A 13,197-nucleotide genomic window follows, 5' to 3' on the forward strand; every position below is an offset into this window, starting at 1 on the left:
AGGACTGACAAAAATTCACAGCATATAGCACATTTTCTTCTGCATAAAATATATCCAGACCATGATTTTTGCAGCTTGGAAGGTATAGGAACACTAAGCCTCCCAATGAAATCAGCTTTACTGACTTCTCTCTGAAGGACAGCATCAGAAGGAAGGACTAACTTTCAAGTACGTTCGACAACAAACTAATTACTACAGAACCACCCCATCACTAATAAAAGCAGGCATATTTTACAGTGGATAACTAAGCATACTGCTGAGATAATTTATTTAATACAATAATTACTATAGAAAATAGCCTTAATAGTAACACAACCCACTATTTCTCCTGATACAAGTTTGTCAAGTCTAACAAAGGATTGTGGATTAACTTTAATTCTTGGAAAAATCTAATTAAGGTTCTTTAACATGGATGGTCTAGGAGTCTTGTATCAAGTATCTGCTGCTTTGGTTGTAGAAATAAAATCGGTTTTCTTAACAGAAACCAAACCATACTGAGGAAGTCTCATAAGGCAAAAGCAAAAGCAGCAGAGCATGTTTAGTCAGTCATTCTTGTCACTGAAGTACATTAAAGCTTCTCACACCAGGTAAACCTGACCTTTGTGACTTATGCAGAGGGAAGTGCACTTCATGCCAAGAATGACAAGCTTGAGAGATGACACTGCCAACGCCCAACACTTTGATATTAATTAAGTGCTGCATTCTCTAATGTATAAACTAAGGAGCCCAATTAACATACGTGACCTATGATCATACTTACAGCCATCTTAACACCAAAAAAAAAAAAAAAAAAAAAGCCTCTTACCCATATTTTCCTACACCCATCCTGCTTACAATTCAAAATAGTCAAAGGATATCTAGTAGAACAAGGAGCATAAATGTCAGCTTTTGGCTGAACATAATACTAGGAGCTCCTGTACTGACTTGTTAGTGGCAGGTGGGCAAGGTTCCCTGTACCGATGTCATTGTCTGCCATTTACTCCAGCCCAGAAGGTGACAGTACCTACCTTCCCATTAGTCCTGCTTAAACAAATAGTAAAATATTTTTCATACACATCACAGATTGAAGCAAGTATAATACATTAGAAAACCATTCAAAGGGACCACAGGAAAAGCCTGAGTTACAGCACTGTTGAAAAGACGATCATAAGGAAGCCTAATGTGTGGGATATCTGAACTACAGTGTATACACAGGACAGTCAGTTAAACCCAGTTTTGAAAGTTTGAAAAACAATGCATACCATTTAAGTTACTCATACACACTGTGGAGTTCATAAATGGATGATAACCATTCAGTAAAGTGATTTGGGCATTGTTTTGCAAGTTCAGTCAAAAAAAATTGGCTACTACATTGTCTCAGAAACACCAGCTGTTCCACAAGCAGCAAAATAACTGCCTAGAAATGTGACTCTTCTCCCACACTTCTCAGCCAACTCCCAGATCTCCCACAGAAGGGATCCCCCATTTTCCCCCAGATCTCGTACACAACGCCAAGAGAACACAAAACAAAATATACTGTGCATAGTCCAGAACAGTGTCTGCACCAACACACTGCCAGCATCCTTGCACTGACTGGGCAGCCAGTTTTAAGCAAAGAGAATTACCTGGGCTGAGTTATGCTCTTCTTTTCCCTTGAAGAACCTCTACCTTGGAACTTTTTCCTCTATTCCGTTTCTAATTTTCATGAAAACGGTAGCAAATTAATGTCTTGAGATTTTTCTCATCTTTCACATATGGTTGAAACTGGCTAGCAGATTAAGGAGTTAGAGGTGGAGACAGAAGGGTCTACAGATGTCAAAGACAAGTCTTCTGTGTCCATAATGCCTATTTTTCCTTCCTTCTCTCACAGAAATAATAAACCAAAGAGAAAATACAGAGTACTGAGAAATGCAAAAGGTAGACATTTACAGTTCAAAACAAAAAAACATGATTTGATGCAAACTCAAGAAGGCAGCTGACAAAACTGACACATCCCAGTTACTTGAAACAAAATGCCATCACCACCCAAAAGCTTGTGGTTTCCAAATTTACAAGACTGAGGAAAAAAGAGAAGGGTAAAGGCATCGTCTAAATGACTGGGTCTCTCATTCATTCTCATAATAAAGAACAGAAATCTTCAAAACTGCAAACTACAGCTATGCTTTCTCTCTCTTCCCAGTGCAAAAGCTTCATTCCAATCAAGTCTGACAAATGTTCAGACACTACCTCTGTCTGGCTGTCTAATACACCTTGGTTCTCATCCCACAGCAAACCAGACTGAATCCTTCATCTTTTCAAATCTCTCCTGTCCGAGCCTTTCTTCCTTCTCACCACACCCCCTGACTGACCTCTCCTATCAGATTCTCAGCTGCTCAACCCAGCTCCCAGCTCTGCAATTAACAGATTAACAGACATCTTGAGTCAGGAAGGCACCATCAGAAATCGAAAAAAGTTTTTTAAAACTGCAAAATTGCATTTTAAAACACTGATGGTCAACTCAAGATTTCCATCACAAATTACTGTAGCCAAGCTCAAGACACTAAGCTTCAACACGGGAACTTATCTAAACTGATATTCCCTGGCAATTGTCTGTGTGTGTACTCCACACTACATTTTCAGGTGGATTGCCACATATTAATTAAGGCATATCTTAAACAATCTTGCATTATAAAAGAGGCAAAAAAAATCTACTACTGTTGCATTATGAAAAACATTATAATTAAGCACTGTAACAGGCCAGACTACCTAGACAGGCTGTGAAATCCCTCTTCACTGGAGATTTTAGAGATGTTAGAGAGACATTATTATCTGTACTTACACAACCAGACCATGGAGGAAACAGAGAAATCACTTCCAGCCTTATGCTTCTGTGAACTTATGCTTCAGAGAAAAAAAAGAGGAAAAAAACACCAAAAGCCACCACACCACCAAAAACCACAAACAAGTAAAAAACAACCAACCAAAAAAAACCCACAAAAAAACCCCAAAACAAAACACCATAAAACCCACGCTGCAGAAAATCAGTTTGCATTCTAAAATGTTAGGTTTTTGGAGAACAGTTCTTGGATTTCACTTACTCTTGAATTCAAAATCAAGCAGTGAGTAGCTCCATGAAGTCTACAATCTTAATAAAATTAATAGTTACTGCCTGTAAGCTACGCACAGATTCCAGTCCTACCCAACATAAAGCATCACCCAGCCTGCTTTATTCAGGGCATAAACATTTTGTTCCAAACGAAACTTTACACTCATCTCACAGCCCTGGCTATAAAGTTAGCTTCTGCCCAGAAAATGACAGCTCATACTCATGGCACAGCTAGACTGAGTGCAAACACAATGCAGCTCCAGTACCAGGCACTCTGCTGTTAGGAGTCAAACATTTCTGAAGAACCCAATACAACTTTCCCATCTATCCAGTGAGAAAGGCAGAGGAAGATGGTATCTCCCAAGGAAACAATGCCACTGTCTATACAAATTACTGAGAAATACTTAATGGAATATAAAAAGGAAGGGGAACAATGTAGAAGTCAACAAAAAAAAAATTTTACAGACATTTGTAGTAAGTGCTAGGGAGATGGCATCAAAATAACCACTTCAACAAACTTCACCATAAGAATAATTTTAAACACAGAGTTATGCTTCCCTCTTGGTCCAGGGTGAAATGAGGTTGGCCTGCTGTCATCAGAGGATAGACAGACAATTGAGCCAACCTTTTACACGTGGTTACTTTGAGGGTAAAACCATTCACACCGAAGAAAGGTATCTGTGTAATGTCTCAGGGCTTGAAATTTGGGCTCCTTGGCCACCACATGAGCACAGCTTCCATTTCCTCAGGCTGTGCCTACACTGCACACTGCAGTACTCAAGTACTGAAGTTTGCTTGGAAACTGGAAGCACCTTAGCTGAAATATCACAGAGGTTCATACAGGCTGATTTACCTAATGGAAAAAGGGCTCTTCCCAGGGGGGTGAACAGCTCTGTGCAGAACCCTGGGCTTTCACAGCTACAGCATTTCTTTACACAAGCAGACAGCCCATGAACCCCTAGTCTGGTGTCCAGGCTGTGCTTGTGTGTGTGGTTACCCATCAGGCATACCAGTGTGCTCCTCAAGCAAACAGCCTGGTTTGCATCTCCTAGGCTAATATCACAGAGTCAGTTACTAATTCAAAACACTAAATTAGAAGAACTGAGTTGAATATCCAAAAGAGACTTTTCCTTGTGTTACCCAATTCACATTTCAAACAAATTATGTTGAGACACTAAGGTAACTCTAACCAGCAAGATCGAATCATATAAAGATGCTTCAGTTCACTCATTTTAATTAATAATTTAAATTATCATTAAAAAAAATTTCAATCTCTATCCAATTCCTTCCACACTTTAATTTTTGCAGCCCTGTTGAACCACACAGATACAGAATTATGAAAATATTCCCAAAGATAAAAGGATATTCTGTTTGCTTTAATTTTCACCTTATATTTTCTGCAAATAATTTACACATTAGACAATGGAATGCTGTTTACCCTGGACACACATGCAGAAGGAAAAGTGATTCAGTATTGCATATCGCAGAACGTAAGCAAGTGAAATGAGGAAAGATTGTATCTTTAATATCTTGTCCATATGAACACCCAAACAAAATTCTTTCGCAATACTGGGGAACACTCAAAGGTTCACCAATCACCTCTTCAGGCACAAACCCTCATGATTAACACAGCAGAATCCTCTACAATATAAAGGCATATAAATGTGTTTCATAGTTCTAAACAAAAGATTTAGAAAAGGGTATTTCAAAGAATTTGAGAAATAAAGAACAGTGTTGCAAACCATTTTTGCCCAATACTGCTTTTTAAACCTCTACCCAAGACTGTTGTCAGTAAAATGTCCTCACTGTAGCATTTCTCTTTACAAGGACTAATTAAATACAGACCTACCAGATAATTGTTAAGATCTGTATTCTATGGAGGAAGCCAGTAATATTTTCCTCCTAATAATCAGCAAATAGTTCTGAATCTAGAGCTAGTTCTTTATTATATCTTCAATTACAAAGGGGAAGGAAGAACCACATTCTCTTCATTCATATTTCAGATTATGAGTGGAACTATCATCTACAGCCCCACAGTAAGAATTTTTTTTGGTCATCTTCTTTATTCATCTTTTTATCGTCCCTTTACTGTCCACACTAAGCCCAGGTCTTTGTGAAGCTCTCCCCAGAGAGGTCCAGATATTCTCCTCCAGACAGAAACTTAAAAACCTGTTATCAAAATACTTTCCCTCTGATGTCATGATTTTGCATTTATCGGCATTCAATTCTATACACCGCTGAGATATAGTATCTGTTCACTAATCAAAAGAAAGAATTAATAGGGGTTTCAAAGCTACAAAGGCAGCATTTTCACTCTGATGGGAGCATACAGTTCATACTTTGGGGGAGGGGAAGAGAAGAAAGAGTGTTGGCTCTTTCATGAACATAAAAGGGCAGAATTACACATTAGTGTAGCTTCCCCATGTATAGACATTTTTTTCTGAAATGCAGTGTAAACTTAAAATCAACCATTAGCTTCTTTAACTAAAGCTCAAATCATCCATGTAATTACTTTTACAGAGGATTATGACCAAGTTTTTTTTTTAAATGTGAATTGTTAAAATTTCACAATTAAGAAATAAATCACAGTGGGAAAATAGTTTCCTATTCACAGAACAACCAACCAAGCTGACATCGTTAATACCGTTTTAACAAGGCAGACTGACATACTGGGAATGCTGTTGCCATGTCAGAATTGAAGTGAATTGGGTAAACTGTGCAAATGGGCTCTTACAGCACCTGCCCAGCCCTTGGCCTGGTACAAATATGTACTTGCTCCTTCAGTAAGCCATCTTCACCAAGGCACAGAAATTACCAACTCACTGAAGTTTTCATAAAGGAAAACTAAATACATTTGAAACAAAAGTTGAGATGCTGGGCATTCTTGATTCATATGTGCTTTAATACCAAGATTTTTGACCTTCAGAAGTCCCTTCTCCCAGGCAAAAAAAAAAAGAGTGGAAAAAAAAATAAAAACGCTTCCTCAGAAACTACCACAGAGAGACGCTGCAGACATCCATCTAAAATAATGGCAGTCAAAGGTTAGGATGATATAGGAAACATCAAGCTTTTCATTTATGAATCTTCCTGAAAGATACCTTATAGTAAGCAGAAGCAAGAAAATCAGGGACTACCCAGTCAGAGCGATGGAGAAACTGCCTAAATGTGTCATTTACAGGATTTTCCTAATAATGACACCAAGTATCTTCAACTTTGACAAATTAATTTGAAGACCTCACTGAAATATAACATGGAAACTACCATCAGTTTGTTGGGTCATCTTAGCAAGATTCAGCAATTTTCCTATGAAGATTCACTTATGAACTATACCCAGCAGATTATAAAATAACATGAAGAAAAGCAAGCACTACAGATTGGATCCCGATCAGTAAAACGACAGAAAAGTCGCAGGAGTCTTCCAAAAGTGCTGGAAAATGTATACTGCAAGAACAATTGGTATTAACCCAGCCTAACAAAGCTGGGTTACACTCCAAGGCTCCAACACGCTATCTGTCACCGTGACAGAAAAGCAAAGGATGCCAGACCAACACACGTCTCTATTCCAACACCCTACATATCTAACACTGAGCTTCCTAACACAATTAAACATAGGGGTAGTGTCCAAATATATGAGTAAGGATGCTCTTAGCATTTCTGCTTCCAACTTCTTGTTATAAAAAAAAGAGTACTCTTCAAGATCTTTCAGCATTCCTAAATAGTGGTTTTTTTGTGTTCTATAATCACAAGTGACAAAAGAAATAGCTCCATATCTGCTTCGGACCTCTCCAAGGGAAAAAAAAAATACACATTACAGTAATTCTGGTATAAAACTACAGCACATGTGTAAGGCCCCGAGAAGCATCGATGCTGATAAAATTAAAAATGGCTGTGCCCCAAGATCCCACAGCAAAACAGGCACAGCTCTGCTGACGATTAAAATATATATTAAAAATTCCTGCATTACCTTACAAAGGGCGAGGTATGCAAAACAAAAAGATTATATATTTTTTCAAAACTGAAGTAAGTTATTAGACAAGAGATGCAGATCTAAGCAAAGCATTCTTATTGAGTGCAGGTCGAGCTCATTTACACAATAAAGCAGATCTTATTCCCCGAGACACTTAACGTATCAGGATTTCAAAACTTTTATCAGGCTTCGCCGCTGAAATAGATGCACACCACTTTGTAAGGAGGCACAGATGTGCCCAAATACCAGCGGACCCCACCCCCTTCCCGCTGCCAAAATGGCCAGTTCGTTACACCCAGTGGCTACTCACCAGCCGCAGTGCCGAGCAGCAGGGTGGCACTGGAGAGCAGAAGCACCAGCACAAGGTGCTGCAGTGAGGCGGGCATACCTGGGCAAGCCACGGTTCGAGCCGGGAGTAGGAAAAAAAAAAAAAAGGGGTAAAAAAAGAGAAAAAAGCCAAACCCCAAAGAGAGGAAATTCCTCCTGCTTTCACACAGCCTTCCTTAACTCTCTCGGTTTACAATCCCGTCTGGAAGGGCAAATGGCAGATGAGAGGAGCCGTCTTCGCTCTTACTCCATTACAGCCGCCTGCCTTCATGCCTCGGGAGCCGGCAGCGCTCAGCGGACACGGAGGAAGCGCCTGGCTCTGCCTCCCAGCCCGAGGCATCTCCCCCGCCGGGGAGGACGGCGGCACGCTCCCGACCCCGCTGGGAACCGGGCTATTTCCCACGCAGCTTCACGACATCGAAGAAAGCGCCCGGTTGGGAAGGGAACATATCCAGACGCGCCCACAGCGGTGTCAGTCAGCGCGGGCCCTGCGGGCTGGCCGGGGCACGGAGAGCGAGCTACGGGCTCACGGCGGCGTCGCGTCCCATCCCGGCAAAGGTCTCTGTCCTCTGGCCGCCCCTCCTCGCTGCCTCACGCTCCGGGGAAGGCGGCGGCGAGGCCCCCTGCTCTCACGGCGAGGGCTGCGGCTGCATCCCGGCCCATCTGCCTCCCGCGCCGGGCGGGCTCCTCCGCGCTGCCCCGGCCCCCGCCGCAGCACCGACGCCACCCCCGGCCACCCCGACAAAGGTGGGGCCCGGGGCGGCGAGGCCCCTCCTCGGCGGCTCCAGCTGCGAGCGCACCCGGCTGCTTTCCGCGGGCGAAGGCCCTTCCCCTCCTCCGCCTCCCGGCCCGAGTTTCCACAGCGCTGGGCAGCCTGGCCCGGCCTCTTCACGCCGGTCTCCACTCAGCCCCTCCGCGCTGCCAGCGCCTTCCTCCCCCCACGCCGGGCTCGCCGGCGAGGGGGCCGCTCCGCCTCCTTCCCCTGCCCGCCGCCGGCTGCGGGCGGGAGCCGAGCGAGGCCCGGAGCTCCGCCGCCCGCGCCCCCTCTCGCCCGCCCGCCCCCAACAGCACGGGCGGCTCCAGACACAAAGGGGAGTCGCCGCAGCCGCCGGCCCGGGCGCCCGTCCCGGCGCACCGCCCCCGCCGCCCGGCCCCGCCCCGCACCATAGAGGTGGCTCCAGGTAGGCAGAGCGGGGCCGCCGGGCGGAGCTCCGCTGGCTGACGGAGGGGGCGCGGGGCCGAGGGCACCGCCACGGGTGGGGGAGCTGAGGGCCGGGGGCGGCTCCGTGAGAAGGGGAAGGCGCCGCTGGACGTGCCCGGGAAGGCCGCGGGAAGGCGGCGAACGGTCCCCCCCAGGCAGCCTGTCTGTCAGAGAGGCTGTCAGCAGGGAGGCGTGAGCTCAGGATTCACGAAAAACGCCTGTAACAAGAAGAAAAAAATGTTTAGCAGTCTCTGAGATTGCGTCATGTTTGAACTCCGTGGCCTGCCTGTCAGACACCCCGTAGCTTCTGCCTCGTCCTCTGGTTCCAGCCCCCGTTATCTCTGTCCCTGTGAGCTCCCCTAGCAGCACTGGCCATACCACCTAGTGCTCTCCCTCGCTGAGCCCTGGCAAGTCACGCAACCACAGAATCAGGGTGGAAGAGACTTCTGAGATCATCAAATCCAACCTGTGACCAATCAGCTAGACCATGGCACTAAGTGCCATGTCCAGTCTTTTCCCTAAATACCCCCAGGGACAGTGACTCCACCACCTCCCTGGGCAGTCCATTCCAGTATCTAATGTGAAGAATTTCTTAATGTCCGATCTGAAGTCCACCCAGCTCGTATGGCTTCAGCCACTTGACTCTCCCAAGCATTATCTACCTCTTAAATTAAAGAGATTTTATGATTTCAAAACAAAGATAAAGTAAGCCCACTCAGCTGTTTGTATGCTTTAACCTTTGCTATATTGCACAGGACCAAAGAGATAAATTGAGGGCAGCAGCTGATGGGAGAACTGTGATTGGAACGTAGTGTCTGATGTTCTGGCCCAGCAAGGCTCTTCCAAACAAGTTTTACTGGCTGTAGCATAGAAAAAAAGGTTCTTAGGAACACCCTGCACACTGAAAGGCACCTTCATATCTGGGCATCACCAAAGGATTGATTATGGGAAATGCTTCACTGTGAGGCAAAATTCCTATACCAGTTTCAAGAATGGAATACAAATTCAGAAATCTAATTCCACACCTCAAAATATTAAATACTTTGACATAAAATGGTGTAGTTGCAAATCAGAGTTACAATTTTAGTGATAATAAAAGTTTTCTGCATAATTCCATTTCTCTTCACAAGCCATAATAGATGAAATAGATGTCATCTGATACTGTGATCATTAAGAGAATTATTAAATAAATAAATTGTAATAGAATTTTCATCATTGTGATGCTTTGGCCAGGGTCATAGTTTGACATTCCTAGGGTCAAGGTGAATTTATACTCATAGTTATAAAAATGGTTTTTAGTTTACTACAATATTTTTACTTCCAATCTATGCAGATCTAACATGGATATTGGTGAGACAATAAAATATAGAATTGCCACTTTCCAGAATTGCAACCACATGTTAACCACAGTATCCTTCCTGTTATTTATGGAATGTGAATGTCAAGAAATAACCTTTAGAAGCAACACCAACGCCCCCCCTCCCCCAACAGCTAGAACAGTTTTACCTCCAAGAGAGGAAAAAAAACCCCAACACTGAGTATTTTTTTTGCAGGACCAAAATCCAATGTTCTTTTCTGATTCCACAGACACCACACTATGCAACACACCTTCTGCCCAGCTGTACCTACCAATACAAGAAGTGAGATCTACTTTGTTCAGAGAAAACAAGAACCTAGCCACGTGGGTTGCACAGCACTTTCGCTGTTTAGATGGTAAATGAAAATTACTGTAATTGTTTATGACGTGTATGAAAACCTGCTCAGCCTGAAGTAAATGACAGAAGTCTCACTTGTTTCAATGGTTGTAGTTTTGGCTCATTAATTAATACTAGGAGTTCTTCTCCACAAGAAATTGTACAAAAACATGTATTCTGCCTTAAAATACTTTTCTCTTTTTTTCTCTCCACAAAACGGATTGTATTTTTGTTCCGTGTTTTCATCAAATGAAGGAACAAGACATGCCATTTTTAATACAATTATTTCCTTTTAGTTTCACAAAAAACCCAAACCCGCTCAAGAAAACACCCTAGTGAAGGCCATGGGGCTGTGAATCTGCTTTGCCTGAGTTTATATCAGGCCCTTGGACTAATCTCACCCACTTGCAATCACAGCAGTTTGCAAGAATTTCCCCTCCTTCCCTAAGCTATTTTGAGTCCTGTAGATCTTCTCTGCAAGGGCCAGGTCCCTCCTGGCCCGGTGTGGCTGTGAAGGCTGCGCAGGGCCCCGGTCACACACGGATGCCAGGCGGCAGAGCAGGAGCTGCTGCACCCCTGTGTCCCTGGAGCTGGCAGGGCCGAGGAGGGGCTGACCCCCTGCTTCACCCACAGATGCAGAAAGCAATTGCTGCCGCCTAAGCACAGAAGCAGCTTCCTTTTCCCACGGTGGTGAGAGGAAACCAGAGATCAAAACTGTCACAGTCAGGCTGGCTCATTGTTATGTGCTTGGACAAGAACATATTTATAATTCTTCCTGTGATATTGTTTTATCTGTAAGCTAGGATTTCGCTATCCTAATATTCAGCAGTGTCAAGTAAGACCTACAGAAAAGTAGTCAGGATAAGGAAAACTTGCAGAGCTGCAGGACAGTAAATCTGTGGTGCAGGTTGAGGTAAAGGTAGGGGGGAGACAAGAGAAAATGTCAAATTTACCAAGATTTAAAAGCCAGTATTCTGACTGAAGCACTGTATTTCCACCAGGAAGAACTCTGACCAATGAAACAACACTATTGAACTTAATGGAGACAAGACTGTTAAAAAGGAGGAAAGACCTTAGGAGGCAGATGGTCTTTTGCATCTGCGTTCACTGTTGTCACAGCCAGGCAGAGGCAAGGCTGCCCCAGCAGCACAGTCAGGGGGTAAGGACAAGGAGGACAGTGGCAGAGGAGCCGGGGTCTGGTGGCTGGAAGCTCCCCAAGATGCGGGTCAGATACAGCAGGGGACATGTATCTTGCCCTTGGGGGAGGGAGCTCTGAACAGCACAGGCACAAACAGCACGTGGGGGTTGCCCTTTGCTTCACTGAGACACCGAGAGGAGAAATGCGGCTGATAGGAGGCTCAGGAGTGTCCCGCTCTCGGTCAGACTGATGCAGACACAAACATGTTGATATCACTTGCAAATTCAACACCGCATGTAAGAGAAATTAAACATGTTCTTGTTAGCAGCATCTCGTTTAAACAACACACATCTTTATTTTTAATTAACTGGAATAAGGGAAACTATTTTCATGCTACCAAGAGAGTATTCCAATCAGTGGAAAATAAAATGAACAAAGAATGAAGAAAACTGAAATGAACTATGGAACAATAGCTTTAGTTCAATTTCTTTTCAGAAAATCCAATGTTCAGACATTTTAAAAAGATTTCTCAGAATAGGTTCACTGTTATCCAAGAGTTTTTCAGCGCTGATGCTGAAAATATAACTGTTATCATTGTTAGGACTCAGGGGACTGTTCTTTTTGACAGGGCCTTTCATGAAGTCAACAAATCAGTTTAAAACAAGCCATAAATTATATTTGGCTGCCTGTCAGCTTGGCCAGAGTGTTCTCCCAGTGCAGCCATAAGTGTTGGAGAAAGAATATAACAACACATCGAGATATTTAGCTTTTAGGGGATATTTTGTTCCTAATTTAAAAACAAAGCATCCCCCTAGCATTGAATCTGATGCATAAACATATGTTATAACAGCCATCAAGATATTTACAGACTTTCCTACAAATAAATACACCCATTCTGGATCCTAAGAGATAGCTTAATAAATAATGGACTTGGTACAGATCTCCACAACGAATGCCTGCCACTCATTGCTAAATTAGGGAACTGTCAGCAAGAGCATCTCCCCAACCTTGCTCCTGTATGTGGAGAGAGAGGTGGTTCCTGACAGACAGGATCCAAGCCTCCTATAGCTCTCTAGATATTATTAACATCCTGAATTGCAGCCAGAGCTCACTGAAAAGGCAATAGTGTCTACTTACAGTCTGCTGAGCTAGCAACTACAGCTTCAGCCAGTGCAGCCAAACAAGTAATCACACGCAGACGTCAGTACCTTTGGAAGTGTTCGGTTACTTGTTTTATATAGATTTTCCCATCAGTGTCCAATCCTGAGTGCTGCAGAGGGGCATTAACACACCCCCATCAGTCCCCTTGGAGTCAGGGTAGGGAAGGTGGCTGTGGGAACACCACGGTTACTGGGAAGCAGGCACATACGCATAAGGAAAAACGGTGAAACCTCTGGGGACGTCAGAAGCGATCTGAACACAAAAGTACCTTTCTCAGTCATGGACATGTTTCCTTGGGAATAGGGAAAGGCACCCTCTCCTTCAGAGCCTTTTTGCAAACTACCAGCAGCATTTTCATCTTGTCTGAATTATTGTTGGGTTTTGCTCCTTTTGCAGGGCTTGGTATTGTCTTGGGAAAATGGATTATACAAAAGAGGGACACCATGCCATGACCGAAATCCCAGAAAAGTCCTTTGTGGGGTAAAGTCCATTTCTTTCCCTTCTTGTGACAGGCAGGAAAAGCCCTATCCACAACAGTCAGTCTGTCCTGCCAAGATGTGAGAGTGGCAAAACTTCCTGTGGCAACACATGCAAGACCAGGCTCTCATGCTTCCAATTCTACCAAAAGTCTTAAGGAAATGGTAA

General features: G+C 43.7%; 1 protein-coding gene across 2 annotated transcripts in view; it reads right to left on the reverse strand.

The window, feature by feature from the left end:
• Nucleotides 1-8,387, reverse strand: part of BMPR2 (bone morphogenetic protein receptor type 2) — a 108,378-nt gene extending 99,991 nt beyond the window's left edge. The window contains exon 1 of one of the 2 annotated variants that reach the window (XM_010406617.4): nt 7,342-8,386. In XM_010406617.4, coding sequence (XP_010404919.1) covers nt 7,342-7,417 — 76 coding nt within the window. In that variant the 5' untranslated portion in view covers nt 7,418-8,386. Of the gene's footprint in view, nt 1-7,341 lie in introns of both variants that reach the window. The other variant, XM_019290378.3, reaches the window with a different exon arrangement.
• Between the last annotated feature and the right edge of the window lie 4,810 nt (nt 8,388-13,197).

Source organism: Corvus cornix, chromosome 7, assembly GCF_000738735.6.
Source record: "Corvus cornix cornix isolate S_Up_H32 chromosome 7, ASM73873v5, whole genome shotgun sequence".
NCBI lineage: Eukaryota > Metazoa > Chordata > Aves > Passeriformes > Corvidae > Corvus > Corvus cornix.